This window comes from Populus trichocarpa, chromosome 3 (genome assembly GCF_000002775.5).
Source record: "Populus trichocarpa isolate Nisqually-1 chromosome 3, P.trichocarpa_v4.1, whole genome shotgun sequence".
NCBI lineage: Eukaryota > Viridiplantae > Streptophyta > Magnoliopsida > Malpighiales > Salicaceae > Populus > Populus trichocarpa.
Genome location: NC_037287.2, coordinates 20,002,989 through 20,024,255, shown reverse-complemented (window position 1 = coordinate 20,024,255; position 21,267 = coordinate 20,002,989). Strand labels below are relative to the sequence as shown.

Below are 21,267 nucleotides of genomic sequence, written 5' to 3'. Positions count from 1 at the left end.
CAGTTGTGAAAGACTGTTAACCACATTCCATAAAATTTTAATTTTGTTAGTTTTAATTTATTTTTTTATATATATTTTTAAATTATTTTAATATATTAATATCAAAAATAATTTTTTAAAAATAAAAAAAATATTATTTTGATGTATTTCTAAATAAAAAAACACTTTAAAAAACAACCAACAATTTCCGCACTTCCAAACTCGTAATAAAAGACTGGCAAAATTCAATCAAAACTTGGGCTGATCTGTTCATCAGCAAAAACCACATAAAAACAACCTAAATGCAATCTCATGTGCATTTTTCCAGGTATGCATCCCATCCTTGAAGACGGTATTCACGAGCTGCCTCTGCAGGATCTGCTGCCTTTATAATCCCACGTCCCACGATTATGATGTCACTGCCCCTATCGAAGATGACCTGAAACATCATTTATCCCACAATTATCAGAGCTATAATAATTCCCCTTTCAGTAAGAGTTTATAGCAAGTTTCAATAAAGCTAGCATATTACATACTTCACTAATGCATGCCAACGAAATAGACATAATGAAAATGCACCAATCCAGCAATTTATGAAGGAAACAAAAAACAGTGAAACAGTCATTTGAACGTACAGAATATGGTGTATTATACTGCTGGCCAAGCGCATCGCCACCAGTGACCATTTGAACTCCAGGTGTTGCCTGAATAAATGCTGGATTTACTGGTGCACCTGGCCATGAGGCTGGGTTTACCGAGATGAAGCCAATCACAAAATCAGAATGTTCTTCAGCAATTTTTACTGCCGCAGCAGTGTAATCTCCCTTAGCAAAGTTGCCGGCTGAACTCATTTCTGCAAGCAGCAAGAGGCCCCTCCCACGAGGCAAACCCTAAATAGAGTCCAAGAGTAAGCAAAAGTTAGATACTGCCAGGACTAATTCAGTAATATGATTCCAGATAAAAGTTGTGTGTGAGGCATACCTTCAATTTCAACCCGTCAACAATTCCAGGACCAGAAATAATGTGACAATTAACTATATCAGCCCAATCCAATATATGGAAGATACCCCTGCAAATAACAGAGCAAAGAAACCTCAGACTACTGTAAAGATACCAGCAGAAAGGAAACCAGAAAAGTCACATAACACTGATGCTCACCCTTCATACTGCATGGTCACTGTGTTACCGATGTCAGCAAACTTACGATCTTCAAAAATTAAAAAATTGTACTTATCTGCAATCTACAGGATGCAAAAGCACAATGAGCTACGAGGAAATAACAACTACTTTGCACCTAGAAGAAAACGGGAATAGTAGAAAAATGATGAGGAAAATACCATTCGATTGCCAAGACATCTAACAAAAATATAGTCATGTTATCAATACTTCTTCAACCTAATTACCAACCAAACCAAATTCCACAAGCATTCAAAAAATTAAGAACGTTTGTATATGCTAATTTTGTACTCTGGTATTTACAGATCATCAACAACTTCAAAAGATTCATTCTCATAATTACCAAACATATGAAGAACAGTCATCAAACAAGTCAACTCAAACTGCCCCTTGGCTAACTAAGTTATCAGTTGAAAACATAATGAAATTTACAGCCCCGCTTCATAACATGCAATTATCATTTTGCACCATCCAAAATGATAATTGGTGGTCAAAGGTTAGAATTGACACATCCTCAACATCACCTGGCAAAACATAATGGAGCAGAATTTTCATGCTTCCAGAGAATCTGAAGAACAAAACCTCCATGCAAATAACTTTTATTATAACACCGCAAAAACCTCATAAAAGCAGCAAACTTCAAAATACCACAGTTTAGAGACATACCGCACGAAGTTTTGCACCAAAATCAGGATTGAAATCAGGCAAAATATCGACATGGGTTTTCAACAAACATATCTCAGGTCCAACCTACACAAAAAATAAAATAAAATATATAGAAAACCATGTCAGCCAAACAAAAGCAAACAAACATAGCACTCCAATCATCCCCAACCAACCCAATACCAAAACACTCACTTTTTCAGCAAGCTCAAGCAATTCCTTAGCAGTACCAACATCAGCTGCAACACACAGATTGCTCTCCTTTTTAACCATAACCTCAAACAACCTCTTCCCCATCTCATTCTTTGCTAACTTCGCTCTTTCCTCAAACCCTGAAACCTTAACCCTAACACTCTTATCCACCCCTTTAACAACACTAACCTTCCTATTCTCCTCCAAGAACTTCAAAACCCCCTTCTCCACTTCCTCCTCCAATTTCCCCTTCTCCCTCAAAACCCTAACCATCTCACTCAACTTAATAATCGCATGCAACTTAATCCCATTCTCTTCCAAATTCTCCCTCCCTCCTTGTTCCCTGTCAATCAAAACCACTGCATCCGTCACCTTCAACCCCGCCGCCCTCAACGGCAAAGCCGTTTCAAGAACAGAAGTCCCACTCGTAACCAAATCTTCAACTATCAAACAAGTCTGGTCCTTTTGGAAATTACCCTCGATAGACTTAGAGGTACCGTAATCTTTCACTTCTTTCCTGCGCATTACCATGGGGATGTTGTTCGAGACTGATACGGTGGTGGCGATTGGGAGAGCGGTGTAGGGGACGCCGCATATGAGGTCGAAAGTGGTAGTGGCAGGGATGGAGGTGATCAGGGTTTGGGAAATGTGGCGGAGGAGGGAGGGGTATGAAATTATGAGGCGGAGGTCGATGTAGACTGGAGAGGTTATACCGGATTTGAGCTTGAAGGAACCAAATTTGACTGCGGAGATCTCGTGGAGTTGGAGAATTAGGGATTCCATGGAGGACATTTTGCGGTGGTGGCGATAACAGTAGTTGCGCCGAGAGAAGCGAGGGAAAGAGAGAGCAAGTGTCAGTGTTAAGTGGAAACGGAAGGGTTTATGGAACGAATGAAAGTTATCGTCGTCCCTTTTCTTTTTTTCTTTTTACTTGTTGCTCCCTGGGTTGTTTCTTAATTGGATATTTTTATGACGAGTTATTTTTTCTTATGACGAGTAATTATTTATCACAATATTTTTTTTTTACTTTTCCTTTTAGAATCGTAGTAATTGTTAAAGGTAATTTTTTGCTGGGTTTTAAATAAGTGTATATAAATAATATGAGGGACATATAATTATGGCTCCATTCAATCTAATAATCTATTAATATGAAATCTAGATTGGATTTATTTTTTATTTATTTAGAAAATTAGAATAATCAAACCAAGTTCATTTAGTGGATTAGACCAAATCAAAACTTGGATATAATTTGATTAATAATTTTTTTTTTATCTAAAAATTATTATTTTAACATTTTATTTTATTTTATGTTTTTAAAACAATATTATTTTATTAAAAAAATTCAATAATACTAGTCAATTTACAAGTTAATCTTTTTAATTTATAGCCCGATTGTTATATCGGATCGATCGATATTGTAACCATAAAAGAATCATTTAAAAACTTTCAATATTTAGGTTATTTTTAAGCAACTTTTGATCAAAATTTAATTAAAATAAAATTAAAATAAAAAATTTATATGTATTTTTAGAAGTTATCAGTTCGAGTCCTACAAACTTTAAAACCACTAAAAAGTTATATGGTTATTAACTTCAGGGTATATAAAATTAATCGAGATACACTTATATTAATAAAAAAAAATAAAAACTTCTTCCCTAATCCAATTCTTTTCACTTTAAAAACAACATAGTATCGCATTCTATAATAATAGAGACAATGGCCTGATGTGTCCATGCCATCAGTGCAGAAAATATCAATGATCCACCATTAAAGTAGAAATGGATGGTCCTAGTCAAGTAGGGCATCCCATCAAGATAGAAACTGAGTTTAGGTCACCTAAAAACCAATCATCCCCATCACGACTGTTCAACACAGTGAGATGACGGTATATGACTATGTAGCACCTCGAAAAAATGCCTGAGCATGCTCATGCAAACAACTTTGCAAACGCCTCAAGCTTCTTCCATTTGAGGATAAAAAACACGAGGAAGAAACAGACCTTTAATCACTGTTACATGTGCAGATGAATTTATCACGATAATACCAAGGCTGCATGAATTATTTATCAAATCCTTCATCAATAATTATTTAGAATGTTCTTGGATTAAACAACAACTATGTAGATGGAATGATAACCCTTTTAAAAGTATTATGAAATTAAATAGATCATTAAAACTTTAAAAATACTATAAAAACATCCTCTCGTATCTAAAATCTATTTGGTTTCATTTAACCCCATCACGAAATTCTACAACAAAAAAAACTTTGTTTTAAGAAGAAAAAGCTCTCAAGTTTTATGATTAACTTAAGATTGAAAGGAAAATTGTAAGGTGAGGGTTGATGGTTTCATAAATGTCCAATTAATAGGGATCCAATAGAGAAATATTTTTGTTTGGGTATCAAATTTACAAATATGTGGTATTCTAGGGATGAGTATGTATTTTGATTAAATCTTCACAGCCCCTTTGCAACAGAAACTTGCTTATTAGGCGGGACTTTGTCTCGTGTTCTGTTTTTTCTCCCTGTCTGTGGACTTATAATCCCTGCGAAGACCCACAGATCAAGGAAAAACTTTTCGAGTCAACAGAGCGGTGTGGCAGCCATTGTTTCAAGCTCATCTTCCATCATGCATGCGCCAGGTTCTAACATTGATTTTCTTCTTAAATCCATTTTCATACGTGGGTTCTGTGGATCATTGCACTTGGTTTTGTTACTCGCTTTATCTGTCTCATATGTGTGCAAGAAACTGAGCAGGAGGGGTGATGGGGAGGGCTCTAAAGAGACGTTAAAGATAAAGAGGAGGTTTATGTGGTATAAACAGACTATGGTCTGTTGTTTGGGTGTCTCAGTGTTTAATTTCATCTTGTGTTTGTTGAGCTACTTTTATCTGTATGGAAATGTCTGGTCTGATGGTGAAGCAATGACCCTTTTGGATTTTGGGCTCAGAACACTCTCTTGGGGTGCACTTGTTGTTTACTTGCATACCCAGTTTTTTAACTCAGGTGAAAAGATGTTCCCTTTGTTATTGAGAGTTTGGTGGGGTTTCTATTTGGCTATTTCTTGTTATTGCTTTTTTGTAGATGTTTTCCTTCATCACAAACATGTGTCTTTGGAGATAGAGTGGTATTTAGTGTCTGATGTGGTCTCTGTGTTTACTGGATTGTTTCTTTGTTATGTTGGGTCTTTGAGAAGTGATATTCAAGATGTACTTGAAGAACCCCTTTTGAATGGTGATTCTAGCTCGATTGATAATTTAGAGAACAGGGGGGCAGATACGGTGACTCCTTTTGGAAACGCTGGTCTTTTCAGTATTCTAACCTTTTCTTGGATGAATTCTTTAATTGCTGCTGGCAACAAGAAAACCTTAGACCTTGAAGATGTTCCTCAACTTCACGGTGTCGATAGTGTGGTTGGAGCTTTTCCAGTTTTTAAAAATAAGCTTGAGTCGGATTGTGGTAGAGTTACAAGGTTCAAGTTCGCAAAAGCTTTGTTCCTGTTAGTCTGGAAAGAAATTTTATGGACAGCTTTATTGGCGTTGATTCACACGTTAAGTTCTTATGTTGGTCCCTACCTTATCGATGTTTTTGTTCAATGCCTTGACGGGCGAGGAGAATTCAAGAATCAAGGTTACATTTTGGCTTCCGCCTTTGTGGTTGCAAAGCTCGCTGAGTGCCTCGCACAGAGGCATTTGCGCTTTAGGTTGCAGCAAATTGGAACAAGGCTCCGCGCAGTAACAGCCACGATGATATACAACAAAAGCTTGACCATTTCCAGTCATTCGAAGCAAGGGCATTCGAGTGGACAAATAATCAATATTATGACTATTGATGCTAATAGACTTGGCATCTTTAGTTGGTACATGCACGATCCATGGTTGGTCATCTTGCAAGTTTGTTTGGCCTTGCTGATACTGTACAGAAATTTGGGACTCGGGTCAGTTGCTGGCTTTGTTGCGACAGTAATTGTCATGTCGTTAAACTATCCTTTCGGGAGACTGGAGGAGAAGTTTCAAGACAAGTTAATGGAATCAAAAGATAAACGAATGAAGGCAACCACGGAGATTTTGAGAAATATGAGAATTCTCAAGCTTCAGGGATGGGAAATGAAGTTTTTGTCTAAGATTCTTGAACTCAGGAAAGTAGAGACACGGTGGTTGAAAAAATACTTATATACTTCAGAAGTGATCACTGTTGTCGCCTGGGTTACTCCGACTGTTGTGGCTGTGGCCACCTTTGGTACTTGCATGCTTATGGGAGTCCCGCTTGACTCAGGGAAGGTCTTATCTGCACTTGCAACATTCGAGATTCTTCAATCCCCAATCTATAACCTTCCCAATACAGTTTCTATGCTAATTCAAACAAAGGTTTCTCTCGACAGAATTGCATCTTTTCTTTGTCTCGATGACTTGCAGCCTGATGCTATAGAGAAGCTTCCAGTAGGCAGTTCTGATACAGCAATTGAGATTGTTGATGGAAATTTCTCTTGGGATTTCTCTTCACCCTGTGCAACATTGAAAGACATAAACTTCAAAGTGTTCAATGGTATGAAGGTAGCTGTATGTGGTACTGTTGGATCAGGCAAGTCGAGCTTGCTTTCCTCCATTTTAGGAGAATTACCCAAGATCTCAGGGACACTTAAGCTGTGCGGGACAAAGGCCTACGTTGCTCAGTCACCTTGGATACAGAGTGGTAAGATAGAAGAGAACATATTGTTTGGTAAGGAGATGGACAGAGAAAGGTACGAGAAGGTACTTGAAGCATGTTCCCTGAAGAAGGACCTGGAAATCCTCTCATTCGGTGATCAAACAGTAATTGGTGAGAGGGGTATCAACTTGAGTGGTGGACAGAAGCAAAGAATACAGATAGCACGTGCTCTCTACCAAGATGCCCAAATCTATCTATTTGATGACCCTTTCAGTGCCGTGGATGCTCATACTGGATCTCATTTGTTTAAAGTAAACTATCCCTTCTTCCTTGAAACCATTGCTTGCAGTGGATGCTAACTTTTGCTTTCGATTTCTGTAGAAAAAATCACTAGTCCAGCTAAAAGCACCACCCTTTGTTTTAATTTTCCTTTTAGTTGCTTCCTCTTTTATTCTTCTTTTCATGCCTAATAAAAAAAAATGGCATTTCTCTTACATTATACTTGTTCGATTTTGCATGACAGGAAGTTTTGCTTGGTCTTTTAAGTTCAAAAACTGTTATTTATGTTACTCATCAGGTTGAGTTCTTATCCACTGCTGATCTAATCTTGGTGAGTAATATGCTTTGTTTTCTTCATTGCTTGTGGGATTATCATGTCTCCTATTATTTCATTTGTTTCAACTGTACCTTCTGGTTAGGTCATGAAAGATGGAAGGATCGCGCAGGCTGGAAAGTATGATGACATTCTCAATTCAGGATCTGATTTTACGGTTCTTGTTGGTGCACATAAGGCAGCTTTATCAGTTCTTGATTCCAGACAGGCAGGACCAGTTTCCGAAAATGAAAGTGTCAGAGACAACAATGGAGGCGAGAACAGTACTGATGGGATTGTACATAACGAAGGAAATAAAGATTCACAAATTGGTAAAGCAGATGAGGTAGCTGAGCCACAAGCACAACTCATTCAAGAAGAAGAGAGAGAGAAAGGCAGAGTTGGGTTTCAAATCTATTGGAAATATATCACAACAGCATACGGAGGAGCTCTGGTGCCCTTTATATTACTGGCACAACTTCTCTTTCAGATCCTTCAAATTGGTAGCACTTATTGGATGGCATGGGCAACTCCTGTGTCAAAGGATGTGAAACCTGTTGTTAGTGGATCTAGACTGTTAATCGTCTATGTATCTCTGGTTATTGGAAGTTCTTTTGGCATCCTGGCTCGAGTCATGCTTCTTGTAACAGCAGGGTACAAAACTGCAACTCTACTATTCAACAAATTGCATCTGTGCATTTTTCGTGCTCCCATGTCCTTTTTTGACGCGACCCCTAGTGGACGAATCATTAACAGAGTAAGCAATTTCAGTGTGTCTTGTGCTCTTTATATAAGTGATTATAATTAATTAGGGGAGAGTACCATGTTCAGTATTTTTACCTCATTGATCTATTTCCTCTCACGTAGGCTTCTACAGATCAAAGTGCATTAGAGATGGAAATTCCATATATAATTGGGGAACTTGCCATCCAAGCAATCACGCTTCTGGGAATTATTGCGGTGATGTCTCAGGTGGCATGGCAAGTTTTTATGGTTTCCATCCCTGTGATTGCTGCCTGTATCTGGTATCAGGTACTCCTTGTGGTTTCTTAAAATCTCATTTTGTTTTCCGAGCTCTACTTCAGTGAACAAAATCTAATAATATCATTAGATCTCCTGATGTTTCTTATAATTTCTTCATATGTCTCTTATTAGCGTTTCTTTTCCCAAGATGCTGAGCTTGCAAGAAAATTTTAAAAATAGTGTCAATGGCATGCAATTAGATGCAGCCCCTGTTTCATTATGACAAGTAGCATATAATATGATTTAGCATTTAGAAAGAGAGGAGTTCTAACATATTTATTGATGCCTGCAGCAATATTACATTCCCTCAGCAAGAGAGCTTTCACGGTTGATTGGAGTATGCAACGCTCCAGTTATCCAAAATTTTGCAGAAACAATTTCAGGAGCAACAACGATCAGGAGCTTTGATCAAGAATCAAGATTCGAAGAAATAAATATGAAACTAACAGATGCATATTCTCGGCCCAAATTTCATAATTCTGCTGCAATGCAATGGCTTTGCTTCCGAATGGATATGTTCAGTTCTATTACATTTGCTTTCTGTCTGTTTCTTTTAGTCTCTTTTCCAGAAAAAATTAATCCAGGTTGGCAGTTCTTGTCTTGCACCTGTTCTCTATTTCCCTTCCTATTGTCAACCAATGAGTGAACCTGAAACACACGTTTTTTTTTCTTTTCCATAGCCATTGCAGGCTTAGCTGTTACGTATGCGCTTGGCCTACACATGGCACAATATGTGTTGATATGGTGTTTCTGCAATTGCGAGAACAAACTCATATCAGTAGAGAGAATTCTTCAGTACATTTCTATACCTGCCGAGCCTCCTCTTGTAATTGAAGCGAACAGGCCTGGCCATTCTTGGCCATCACATGGCGAAATTGACATCGATAATCTGCAGGTAATTTTGTTCTGTTTGTTGCTCCAATTGGCATGCATTATTTTTATGTTACTAATGGTTGGATACGATGCAGGTCCGATATGCCCCACACATGCCACTTGTGCTGCGTGGTCTCTCATGCACTTTCCCAGGAGGAAAGAAAACTGGTATTGTTGGGAGAACAGGCAGTGGTAAATCTACTCTCATACAGGCTCTTTTCCGAACCGTAGAACCTGCAGCTGGTCAGATTATGATTGACAGCATTGATATCTCACTGATTGGCCTGCATGATTTAAGGTCAAGACTGAGCATTATTCCCCAGGATCCAACCATGTTCGAAGGGACTGTTAGAAGTAATTTGGACCCACTTGAAGAGTACACAGATGAACAGATCTGGGAGGTGTGTTGTCTCTATTATGTTAGCTCAATGAGGGACGTGTGAATGCTGTTATACACGTGCCTGTGTGTTTTTTCATAGAATTGATGTTCAGTATTTCAAGGATTGATGATTGAAACATAGCACAAATGCTAACTTAAATTTGTTATGATCCCAGGTTCTGGATAAGTGCCAACTTGGAGATGAAGTTAGGAAAAAGGAAAGGAAGCTAGATTCCACAGGTTTGTCTTTCTCACCAATCACCGCTACCCCGTTTTTGTGCACATCTTTTTAAATGGTCATCCTGGATGGTGCTGCAGTTATCGAGAATGGGGAGAACTGGAGTATGGGCCAGAGGCAACTAGTCTGTCTAGGGCGTGTGCTTCTCAAGAAAAGTAAGGTCCTGGTCCTTGATGAAGCTACTGCCTCAGTTGACACAGCCACTGATAATCTTATTCAGCAAACGCTCAGGCAGCATTTCTCTGACTGTACAGTGATAACCATTGCACATCGAATAACCTCTGTTCTTGACAGTGACATGGTTTTGCTTCTAAGTCATGGTGAGTATGGAAACTTGATGTAGCATTGCCTGTAAATGATATGAATCCTCAATTTTCTCTAAGTATTTGCAACCATGTCTCAGGTCTCATTGAGGAATATGATTCTCCAACAAGGTTGTTAGAGAACAAGTCATCGTCATTCTCCCAACTTGTAGCAGAGTACACAGTGAGGTCAAATACCAGTTTCGAGAAATCAGCTGGAATAAATTGATGGGCTTCCACACCATGTAATTGTATCCTGCAAAAACAGTATAGCGATGGATGTTGTAGCATGCTATGATGGAGATAATGGCCTGATGTCTCCATAAAGTGGAAAAACTTTACGCCATTAACGCTTCTGTATCAGTGGTCCACCATTAAAGCATAAATGGATGGCACTACTTAAAAAGAATAAATTATAATGTATCCCAATAAAAACTAAATTTAAGTCACCAGGGTCCTTTAAAGTTATTAAATCATGAACAGCTTACAGGTCAATTAAATTAAAATAATACCGTTTGAAGATTTTTTTTTAAATAATTAAAATAATTTTATTTTAAATTTGTTTCTTAATAAAATCAAATTACAGTTGTATGTATATCTTCAATCCAGTTTGCTTTTCAATCAAAATTAAATCTTTTATTCATATGATTTTAATAGCCATCATCAACATTTACATGTTGCATTCAAGAAAAACTCAATAAATTCATCTACATGATGATTTTGAAATTTGATTTTTTTTTAAAAAAAACATACTTTCTTATCCATTACGCCAAATCAAATATTAGATTTAGATATTAATATGATAAAATTAGTCTTTGAGTATTCTAATATCAAACTAATTTAATAATAAAAGAAAAGGTTAGGCATGAAAACTTTAAAATTCAGAGCCTTGACCTCTTCCATCCTTGGAGACCGGGATGGAAACCGTGTATGCGTGTGTGTGAGTGTGGAGAAGGGACATTGCCCGAACTCACTGTGTTCGATTCTTAAGAGTGATTACAGTAGGTAGCGGTTGCTTTTCAAATAATTTTTTGTATTCAAATGCATGTTAATAATATTTTTTTATTTTTTAAAAATTATTTTTGATATCAGCATATCAAAACGATCCAAAACGTACAAACTATATTAAATTTTAGCAAAAAAAAAAAAATTGAATTTTTTGAGAACACGGTTTGCACTGCGTTCCCAAATTCTAAATTTGATTTTTTTATTTAAAATTATGTTTTTATATTTTAGATAATTTTAATTTAATAATATAAAAATATTTTTTTAAATAAAAAATATTTTAAAAATCAAACCGAAAAAAAAAAACTCAAAATGGGTTCCGAGCATGTGGAAAATGAGCCAACGTGGATGCATTATCCAAGTCGACGCACCACTTGTCCAAGAGGATATCAATAAATATTTCTTTCATTACCTTCTCTCTCATGACGAGGAGAGATCACATGAATAAATTATAAGTCTCCCCGATTTCTTCAAGTAAAAAATAAAAAAATTAATTTTTTTCTTTAAAAAAATACACGAAAATAAACGGAATCTTAGTTTGAACGAAGGTCTGAATTTTAAAATTTTAAGACTATTTCATTGAATCTTAATTTATTGAGTCGTTTAATAATTACGGACATGAGTGATGAACGATGTGCAAGACACGAGCAAGTGAAAGCGCGTGGGACCAGGATTTAGTTTTGTCTGGTAAGTTCAACCAATGAACGGAAATTACAACATCCTCATAAATAAATCTGGTTGGTTGACTTTATATCCGTGTGCTGCAAATAATAGAAAAAAAATGAAAGACTGACAGAATAAAATACAATCATCATATGGTAGATTCTTCTAATCATATCCAGTTCATTTCAACTTTATGCTCTGAATCTTTGCTTTGTTGTGTTTCCTTTTAATAATTGTTTCTTACATTATCCAAAACTTGCATTTTTTTGGAAATTTTTTTTTGCATTGTTTTGGCCAGCTAATCCATTAACCACCACTTCTATCAAGGCGATGCCTTGTTTTTCCAAATTTTCATTGCCTTCTGGTTTCTTTGTCGATTTCGTAAGAACCCTTTTTGAATTCTTGCTTTTAGGATGTTTTTCTATTGATTATTTCAAATTCTTTTTTACATATTAACATATGCCAACGTGTTTGATGCAGAGAAGAAGCTGATCAAGGCCCTCCTTTTCTTTTCTTTTTCGTAGAGATTCCTTTAATATGTAAGAACCCTTTTGATTCCTGTTGTTTTTTTCAATTATTGATTCTTGTGATCTAATCTTGTTTGAATTTTAGCTTTCTTGGATTTAGAATAGTTTATGTTTATGAGCAGTTGATTGCTTATTTGACACAGAAAAGGGGATTTTCTTTGGCTATGATGAGATTATAGCAGCGATTCATGTAATTTCTGTTTCCATTGTTTGGAGGATGGAGATGCCTATCAGTCACAAGAATTCTGAAGGTAATCTATGTGTCCTGTGAAAATCTTGTGCATAAATTTATGGCGAACATGTTTTGTACTCTTCCCCTTTTCTTTCTTTTCGTTAACATTTTCTATGGTTCATTTTCTTAATGAAAAACGACCGAACATCATCTCAGTTACTGTCAAATGATTCTAACAAGATATGATTTCAATACTCTTTTGCCATAGGAAAGTAAATGACTTCAGATTTTGATAGAGATGCAATGTTTCTTTGCTTTTATTCAACTTTTTGCCAATTGCATAGATGGGCTCTCTCTTTTCCCTTGATCGTCTGGTAGAATCAAGCTCATGGTCAACTGGGGTTAGAAATTACAAGCATGCTGTACCACTTACAAGATTTATAGATATAGACATAGTCGATTTATAGTTTGAGTGTTGAGTATTATGTTTTCTTGGTTGCCAGAAAGTAACTGATATCTTTCTTAAGCTCTATCGAAGTCTGTTCACGATTTTTGTTGTTGTTCTTAACTAATTGTCTCCGTTCACTTCTCTTTGATTCCAATTTTGTATTATGCTTTCATCTGCAGTGCAGACTACTGTAAGTTTATTTCTTTTCTAAGGTTACCTTCCCCATTATTATCAGCCTCCAACCCTTTAACAACCAGATTTAAATCTTTTCTCTCTAAGTTGCATGGATCAATCAGTCATATATTATGTCTTCTTCTAGATCTCATGATATATATGATAACCTCTCTTCTTGAAAGTTGTCTTATCCCCTAATTTTTTCAAGGGACGAAATCTCTATATTTGTACTTGCATGGTGTTGAGAGTCAAGCATGGCTGTACTCGGGAAAAGTCCTTTTTCGATGGATCTTTTCTTAATAGTTTTCTGGTTCTCAGAACTTGAGAACTGTGAAATGTGATATTTGCTACGATGTTCATGCAGTTAATGACTTTGCTAATACTTTTCAGCTTGGTGTATGTTGTGCTTTGATTTTTAATATGGATTTGGTATGATCTATTCCATGAAGAAAAGACCTACAGAAATGATTGCGTCCTGATAGTTCCCAACACTATAATCTTCCATGATTGTCCGATAAGTGATTGGCTATTTGGATTTTTAGGTTTGGTTCCTTGCCTACACGATCTCTTACATTCAGACGAACAGAGTTGCAGCAGCAGTAAAGAGGAACAAAAATTTTCTGGTATCTTGAGCCTTAATCTTTCATTTTTTTGATTGAAAATCTTCCTTATTCTAATGGTTCATCACTCTGCAAAATAGAAGTTGAGGTATAGACAAACTCAATATCCAGTATGAGTGATTTATTTGTAACAAAACTCTGTTCTCAAGTTATGCACTAATTTTACTTTAGGGATATGATCTAATAAGAGGATCTGTTTTCTATTTTTTCTACTGTTGTCTTCTGTATTTCCTATTTAGGTTTATAAAGACCTTCATAAAAATTATTGCATTCTGGTTGTTCCCAACATTATAATCTTCCATGATGATCTGATGTTTGATTAAACATATTGCATTTTAGGATCGCCTCCTTGTCCAGATGATCTCTTACATTCAAACAAACAAAGTGACAGCAGTGGAAGAGATCGACACAAATCTTCTGGTATCTGGAGCTTTAATCATTCAACTTTTTATTTGAAAATCTTTGTTATTCCAATAGCTTGCCACTCTGCAGAATAGAAGTTGAAATATATTGCAAAGGCTTAAACAAACTCGAAGTTCTCTTACTATATAATTTATCTCCTGCAAAATTCAGCTCTCAAGGTTCTGCAATATATTGACCTTTCATGCAGGGATATGATCCATTAAGAGGACTCATTTTCTGATTTTTGTACTATTATCTTCTTTTTTCACACCTAGGTTCATAAAGACCTGCACAAAATGATTGCATTCTCATCATTCCTAATGTTATAGTCTTTCTCGATGATCTGATATTTGATTAAATGTACTGCATTTTCTTTAGGTTCGGCTTCTTGGCTTGATAATCTTTTAAATTCAGATGAACAAAGTTGCAGCAGCAAAAAAGATCAACGGAAACATTCTGGTATCTTGAGTTTTAATCTTTGAATTTTTTGTTTGAGTTTATTTGTTATTCCAATTGCTCATCACTTTGCAGAATATAAGTTGAAATTTTCTATGATTTATCTCTTACAAAATTCTGTTCTCATGGTCATGCCAATATAATGACCTTACATACAGGGATATGTCTATCAAGAGGACTCGTTTTCTATTTTTCTACAATTATCCTCTTTCCCCCCCTATTTATGTTTATAAAGATCCGCACAAAATAATTGCATCCTGGTCATTCCTGACATTATAGTCTTCCATGATGATCTGATAATTGATTAAATGCATTGCACTAATAGGATCGGCTCCTTGTCTAGATGATCTCTTACATTCTGGCAGAAGAAGTTGCCGCAGCAGTAGAGATCCACAGAAATCTTCTGGTATCTTGAGCTTTAATCTATGAACCTTTTTGTTTGAAACTCTTTGTGATTCCAATAGCTCAACGTTCTAAAAAATATTAGTTGAAGTATATTACGAAGTCATTAACAGACTCAAAATTCTTTCACTATGTGATTTATGTCTACCAAAATTTGGTTCTCAGGGTTATGCAATTTAGCTTTACATGCAGGGATATGATGTGCTAAGCGGACTAGTTTCCTATTTAGGTTTATAAAAGAGAGGCAATAGTGATATACTCTTATATTGTAATGAAATTATGAATTTCATGTAAGAAAGTCATATATTTTATCTTTCTGTTCATTAATCAGGTCCACAAAAAAGACTGGAGCAATTGCTAAGTCAATCAGGGAACAAGATTTGTGCTGATTGTGGATCTCCAGATCCAAAATGGGTGTAAGTTGTTAAGACTGAACCTGATGCATTTCCATGTACTTTTATTCACCTAATGTACAGTTTATGATAATAAATGCGGTCCTGTTTTTCACACATTTAACTGTGTTGTGTTATGCCCCATTTTCTTTTTATTAGCACAGAATTATACTCTTTCAATTCACTCTCTGTTAATTGTAACTGTATATCAAAACGTAATAGTTGGAGTATGAATGCCTAGTGAAAAATACTTGAATATCAGAACATAGTCTTATAACATTAGAATCAGTGTCAAATATTGTTCCTGCAAATGAATGGATAATGCAAAGGAAATTGCAGATTTAGCACACACATATACTTGAAATCATTATCTCGAAAGCAAAATATGCTTTTACTCTTATCACTGTTTTGGTCACAATTTCACATAAAAGCAAGGGATATTTGTCTTTTCGGTTAGTACCAATACTACACTTTGTGCCACCCATTTACAACTGCAGCAGATGCAATTTCTTTTCCTCAACTCCTGATAACTGTGTTTCTTGTGCTTGGTTATCTATTTTCCTTTTGACTGAATCATTTTTGGCTGTCAGGTCAATAAGTTTTGGAGTTTTTATTTGTATCAAGTGTTCAGGCGTTCATAGAAGCCTCGGGGTGCATCTAACGAAGGTGCAGTTTTGAAACTTGACTCGTTGGCCTTGTCTGTAAAATCAAAATTTTAGAACTTTATACTGTTAGATCTTGTACTCTCGTGATTTAGTACACACAGGCATGTGAAATTTAATTTGAGGAGAAATCACAGCTTTTCGATAATGAGCTTTTCCGATGCAATGTTAACAAAAACTAACATTTTCAAGTTCAACACAGCTACTTGGCGCTGTCTGTGTCTCCCATAATGGTTTGTTTTGCTGATGCTATATTTTTTTCTATTTCCGTCAGGTTCTATCAATCAAATTAGATGAATGGACAGATGAACAAGTGAACACTCTGATAGATTTGGGTGGCAATACTGCTGCAAACAAGAAATATGAAGCTTTTATTCCTGATGATTATCAAAAACCAAAATCAGATGCCTCAATAGAGGAGCGATCTGATTTTATTAGGTAATGTCAGTACCACACTGATCATATCTTTATAAAAAAACACAGGGTGTTCTAAATCAGATATTTACTTTCTGAATACACAGGAGAAAATATGAGCAGAAGCAATTTTCAAACTGTGATGGACAAATGTCCTGCCCATTTCCGGGTCCTAGAAGTACATTATCCTCTAGTTGTTCAAGTCATTGTTCACCCCAAGATAAGAAACAGTATGAAAAACAAGCAACCAGGCATCGTATTGGGAATGCATTTCGTAACAGCTGGGGAAGAAAAGACACTGAGTACAAGAACAATAAAAAGAGCAACTCTTTGGTAATGAATTCCAATTTCATTAATGTATTTATATTATGTTGAGGATTATGAGCTCACCTTTTCTTTTTGAAGCAAACTAGAATGAGATCTGTTGCAAATATACTAGTCTGAAATAACTTGATCACAAGCCATCATTATGCATGGTTTGCCGTGGATGGAAAAATGTGATGCATCCTATCTTGAAATTTCAGTGAAACTTGCTGATTCTATTGCTGAAATGTTCTGTTTATAGGCAGCTATGGTTGAATTTGTTGGATTAATCAAGGTTAATGTAGTCAAAGGAACCAACCTAGCTGTCCGGGATGTGTTGACTAGTGACCCATATGTTGTCCTTACATTGGGCCAGCAAGTGAGACTCTCCTCCCTTTCATTTTGGCCTCATTGGCATTACAACTCTGTTGATTTTCAATGGTCTGTGGTGCAACAAACCTGTTAACAATGCTGTTTTTTTGTTAATTGTTGTTGCAGTCAGTGAGGACTCGCGTCATAAAGAACAATTTGAATCCAATTTGGAATGAAAGTCTAATGTTGTCAATTCCAGAACAGATTCCTCCTCTAAAAGTGGTAACTTTTTCAAATTTTTATGGTGCGGAATTAACACAAATTCGAAAATCATAAATTCGATGATCATGATTCATGACACTTGCCACTTCTGATAGAAATATTAATCATTTCTTTTCTTAATTTTTTATTCCTATTTGTAATTTTATACCAAAATATATCAATCATATTAGCAAGCTCTTCTTTTTGGTCTTTGGTTTTGGATGCTTAAAATTCCAGGTGGCTGTATGCAGCTTGTTTACGACAAGGATAAATTCACAACTGATGACTTCATGGGTGAGGCTGAGATAGACATTCAACCACTTGTTTCTGCTGCCAAAGCTTATGAGAATTCAACCATCACCGAGTCGATGCAGCTTGGTAAATGGATAGCAGGCCAGGATAACACCCTTGTTAAAGATGGCATTATCTCACTAGCAGACGGAAAGGTAAAACAAGAAATCAGTCTCAAGCTAAAGAACGTTGAGAGAGGGGTGCTGGAGATTGAGCTTGAATGTGTTCCTCTCACTCAATAGTTACATAGAGAGTACGGAACTTCAAACATTGTGATGCCATATTTTAAACCGGTTTTGAGTGGTGAACTCGCAATGGAAAAACCTTTTAGCCTGCTGTTGTTGTAATAAGCTGTTTTAGCCATTGTTTCATTACGAATATACAGGGATTGTTAGGATTTTCATTAACGAATTGTATATAGTTTGTTTGCTTTAATCAATGAGCGCTCAAAAAAAGTAGTCAGGCTGGGTATCCTCTATTCTGATTTCAAATTTGCTGTTAGATAGTAATAGAAAATCATTTATAGGGCTTTACCTAACAACTTAAGTTTTTAAATTGAGATGGTTATTCGAATCAAAACTTTAATGACCAAGTGGTTAGTAGTTCCAACGAATCCTTGTTTGGTTGATTAAAAAATAGTCTTCTGCAGCTTTCCTGATGATAGAGTAGTGTTTACCAAATGCCATTTTGTTATGCAACAATCACTCTTCTGAGGGAACAGAAATCCTTTTCAACAAAACTAGCTGTTTAGGAAATGTATAATAACAGGAAAATCTGAAGAAATATGAAGGCTAGAAAATCAGATGACAGGTAAAGAAACTAACAGGTTCCATGGTTTTTCAGAAACATAGGCCTCCAGGAAGGGAATTCAAACCTAGAGAAGAAAATGGAACAACTCGAATGAGCTGAATGGTTTCATTTATCTGGATGTGCTTTGTTAGTGAAACTATGTTATTTCATATTTATTCTCAGTTTTATTTTCTGGAAATAGTTCCTGTTCTTGTTTTGCGCTGAAATTTCCTGAAAGCTCATATCAGTGCCAAGAAATCAGATAGCTAGTTGGAGTGTGAGGTGGGATTTCAAGTCCTAAAACACCATGATCCCGAGACACCACTTGTTAAATTCTTTAAAAACATAGCTATAAAACTTAGACTTGAGTTAGACTTGTTCCAAAGCTTGAATTGTGGGTTCACAATAAATTAACTCAAAAAAATTTTATTTATAAAAAGACATCATTTTAAAGAAAAAAAATCTGATCTCTTCACTTACTCATATCGCGTTGGGCTGAGTCTTATAACAATGGCTAAACCTGTCCCTGGATAGAGACGATCTGGTATGTCTTTAGATTATCCACAACTGCATGCTCCACAGCTACCCTATTTGTTTGACAAATGGCTGCAACCATGATAGGATTTGGATGGACCATGTCAGTTTATCTGCAAGCACTAACTCAATCGAGTTGTCACCCTGAAACTGATTTCCATTCGATGCAAGCACCAACAGAAAACATCTCAAGCTGTAGCATATAAATTCACAGTGGGACAGAAATAATTCAAGATAAGATCATCGATGCATTCACTCTTGTTATTCTACCAAGATCGGTCTAATATATTATCAATCAGCATGATGGAAGCTTAGACAGCTACGCCTCAACCAAAGTGCACTGGGAGAGCATTCCACTGGCCAAACCAAGAAAAAGTTGAGTCTAATAGTGATTTTACACACAAATATTGGTCCTCGTGGTTGTCTGAACGTTATATCTGATCAGGATGCAGATAGTAAATACAACGAATCTGTTTCGGAGAATGTCAACATCTGTTTCAAAAAGCTGTGCCTGTTCAAAAATCATCTCGGGAAACAATCATATCTTAAAACATTTTATGATGATTAGTTGCAATATGCTTTTTTTTCTTAAGATTTTTTTTTAAAAAAAGTAAAAAGGTTATTATTAACTGATTTGCTAGGTGGAGAGTTAATCTTAAGAGTAGATTATACCTAGTCAATTTTCAACTATTTTAATTTGAAATTCGGCTCATGTCAACTCATGGATTGATGGGTTACAAAATTTACTTAGAGCATCTTTAACTCAGCAGCTAAAAAAAAAATTTTTTAAAAAAAAACTAAATATTTATTTTTTATTTTTAGTTTTAACCATTCTAACGAGTAAGTTATATTAATAGCTAAAATGCATATCTTGTTCTGAAAAGTTATTTCTACATTTCTTTACAGAGAAGCTAAAAGCAAATAAAATAAAATGCATCCCTTGGCTAGCATTTTTTTCTTTTGTTTTGTATTAATAACATCATGATTATATTATATAAAAAATAACTAAATTAGTTATATAATTATATTAAAATTAGTTTATTATAAAATATATTAAAATATAATTAGCTTTTTTAAATAATTTTTTTTATCATTGGAATATATATATATAAACTATATTTATACTATTTAAAAAACCATTTTAACTTTTTAAATCGGAGATGCTATTACAAGTTAACATAGTATAATGTATACAACAATGTCTTGTAGTTTGTCTAGGGCAGTGTAGTTGTGCCCATGTAGGCATAAAGAAATTGAACTCTTGTGGTTTCCTTATCCTCTCCTTTTGAGGTTAACTCCTTACTTCACTCATCACTGCCGATCAAAATAAATAAACAACCCAACGAATGAGGAAGTTCCACTTTAGTAGTCAAGATAGAGTACAGCTCTCTCTCCTAGGTTGATGAGAAACGAGAGGCAATCATAAAACCCATCAGTGTTTTCCTCCATTTTCTCAGAAACCAATCAATCGATAATTATTACAATGGAAGTTGAGGTAAAACTTCGGCTTCCAGACTCAAACTCCCACCAAAAACTGTCCATCATCCTCTCTTCTTTCCACACCAAAACCTTAATCCAAGAAAACATCTTCTTTGACACCACCAACTCCAAACTCTCCTCAAACTTCGCAGCTCTCCGTCTTCGTTTCTACAATCTTGATTCTTACTGCATCCTCTCTCTCAAAGCTAAACCTATCATGTCAGATGGCATTAGCCGCGTTGAAGAGCAAGAAGAGCCCATTGACCCCAAGATTGGCCGCATGTGCGTGGCTGAGCCCGGCCAGTTACTGGGATTATTAGAGAGTTCAAAGATAATTCAGAGAGTCAGAAGGGAGTTTGGGGTTGGAGAAAACGAGGTTCTTGTTTGTTTGGGTATGTTTAGGAATGTGAGGCAAGTGTTTGACTGGAAAGGACTGAAACTAGAGCTTGATGAGACAATTTATGATTTTGGAACCAGTTATGAGATTGAATGTGAGAGTAAAGAGCCTGAGAAGGATAAGAAGTTGATTGAAGGATTGTTGAAGGATAATGGGATTGAGTTTTCCTACTCGGAAGCCAACAAGTTTGCAGTTTTTCGATCTGGGAAATTGCCCCGATGAGAAAAAGAATGTGTTATTTTCAATTATATTGAAACAGCAATGAGTGAATCAAATCTCCTTATTGATGTTATCATGTTAAATTTGCTTTTCATTTCAACTAGTTCTTGGAATGGCATTATTGTTCTTGACTCTTCTTGCTTCATTCTTTAAAGTTTTTGTCCCTGGATAGAGACTTTCAGGTATATTTATCCATAAATGAATGCCCTATCATCTTCCAATTTATTTGCTTGACAGATAGTTGCAAGTTTGACAGATTAGTTGCAGCCATAACAGGAGATTGTC

The 21,267-nt window shown here is 35.8% G+C and overlaps 4 protein-coding genes across 11 annotated transcripts; 3 read left to right on the top strand and 1 right to left on the bottom strand.

Moving 5' to 3' along the window:
• Positions 1-184: 184 nt before the first annotated feature.
• Positions 185-2,897, bottom strand: LOC127905063 (uridine 5'-monophosphate synthase-like). The gene is made up of 6 exons (XM_052451257.1): positions 2,014-2,897; positions 1,822-1,905; positions 1,138-1,220; positions 961-1,048; positions 615-869; positions 185-418 (listed from the first exon to the last, which is right to left on the bottom strand). Exons 1-6 carry the CDS (start codon positions 2,800-2,802, stop codon positions 290-292), a joined length of 1,428 nt encoding a protein of 475 aa, XP_052307217.1. The 5' UTR covers positions 2,803-2,897; the 3' UTR covers positions 185-289.
• A 1,619-nt stretch (positions 2,898-4,516) lies between these two features.
• On the top strand, positions 4,517-10,509 carry LOC18097186 (ABC transporter C family member 3). The gene is made up of 10 exons (XM_024597004.2): positions 4,517-6,964; positions 7,177-7,263; positions 7,352-8,002; positions 8,113-8,277; positions 8,561-8,852; positions 8,949-9,163; positions 9,237-9,542; positions 9,697-9,760; positions 9,839-10,078; positions 10,162-10,509. The coding sequence occupies exons 1-10, from the start codon at positions 4,637-4,639 to the stop codon at positions 10,287-10,289; spliced, it is 4,476 nt and encodes a 1,491-aa protein (XP_024452772.2). The 5' UTR covers positions 4,517-4,636; the 3' UTR covers positions 10,290-10,509.
• Positions 10,510-11,779: 1,270 nt separating this feature from the next.
• Positions 11,780-18,105, top strand: LOC127903892 (probable ADP-ribosylation factor GTPase-activating protein AGD11). Of its 8 annotated transcripts, XM_024597006.2 has the most exons (15): positions 11,865-11,883; positions 12,027-12,109; positions 12,209-12,267; positions 12,399-12,506; positions 13,592-13,672; positions 14,009-14,089; positions 14,450-14,530; positions 14,853-14,933; positions 15,261-15,345; positions 15,912-15,987; positions 16,258-16,421; positions 16,505-16,730; positions 16,963-17,079; positions 17,199-17,294; positions 17,525-18,105. In XM_024597006.2, the coding sequence occupies exons 4-15, from the start codon at positions 12,473-12,475 to the stop codon at positions 17,804-17,806; spliced, it is 1,404 nt and encodes a 467-aa protein (XP_024452774.2). In that variant the 5' UTR covers positions 11,865-11,883; positions 12,027-12,109; positions 12,209-12,267; positions 12,399-12,472; the 3' UTR covers positions 17,807-18,105. The 8 variants fall into 8 exon arrangements, with proteins under 8 accessions (XP_052307221.1, XP_052307219.1, XP_024452774.2 ...); XM_052451261.1 differs by lacking the exon at positions 12,027-12,109 and having other exon boundaries at positions 11,780-11,883; positions 14,871-14,933; XM_052451259.1 differs by lacking the exon at positions 12,027-12,109 and having other exon boundaries at positions 11,780-11,883.
• A 2,037-nt stretch (positions 18,106-20,142) lies between these two features.
• Positions 20,143-21,115, top strand: LOC127905067 (triphosphate tunnel metalloenzyme 3-like). Its single transcript, XM_052451274.1, has one exon. It carries the CDS (start codon positions 20,371-20,373, stop codon positions 20,983-20,985), a length of 615 nt encoding a protein of 204 aa, XP_052307234.1. The 5' UTR covers positions 20,143-20,370; the 3' UTR covers positions 20,986-21,115.
• The last annotated feature ends 152 nt before the right edge of the window (positions 21,116-21,267 follow it).

Excerpts from the sequence above, each read along its gene's own strand:
- LOC127905063 (XM_052451257.1), bottom strand. The coding sequence starts at position 2,802 with ATGTCCTCCATGGAATCCCTAATTCTCCAACTCCACGAGATCTCCGCA. Across the intron at positions 1,906-2,013 it reads TGCTTGAGCTTGCTGAAAAA|GTTGGACCTGAGATATGTTT; the intron begins GTGAGTGTTTTG and ends TTTTTTGTGTAG. Across the intron at positions 1,049-1,137 it reads GTGACCATGCAGTATGAAGG|GGGTATCTTCCATATATTGG; the intron begins GTGAGCATCAGT and ends TGTTATTTGCAG.
- LOC18097186 (XM_024597004.2), top strand. The coding sequence starts at position 4,637 with ATGCATGCGCCAGGTTCTAACATTGATTTTCTTCTTAAATCCATTTTC. Across the intron at positions 9,761-9,838 it reads AAGGAAGCTAGATTCCACAG|TTATCGAGAATGGGGAGAAC; the intron begins GTTTGTCTTTCT and ends ATGGTGCTGCAG. Across the intron at positions 10,079-10,161 it reads GGTTTTGCTTCTAAGTCATG|GTCTCATTGAGGAATATGAT; the intron begins GTGAGTATGGAA and ends ACCATGTCTCAG.
- LOC127905067 (XM_052451274.1), top strand. The coding sequence starts at position 20,371 with ATGGAAGTTGAGGTAAAACTTCGGCTTCCAGACTCAAACTCCCACCAA.
- LOC127903892 (XM_052451259.1), top strand. The coding sequence starts at position 12,473 with ATGGAGATGCCTATCAGTCACAAGAATTCTGAAG. Across the intron at positions 15,346-15,911 it reads TCTCCAGATCCAAAATGGGT|GTCAATAAGTTTTGGAGTTT; the intron begins GTAAGTTGTTAA and ends TTTGGCTGTCAG. Across the intron at positions 17,295-17,524 it reads AGATTCCTCCTCTAAAAGTG|CTTGTTTACGACAAGGATAA; the intron begins GTAACTTTTTCA and ends GGCTGTATGCAG.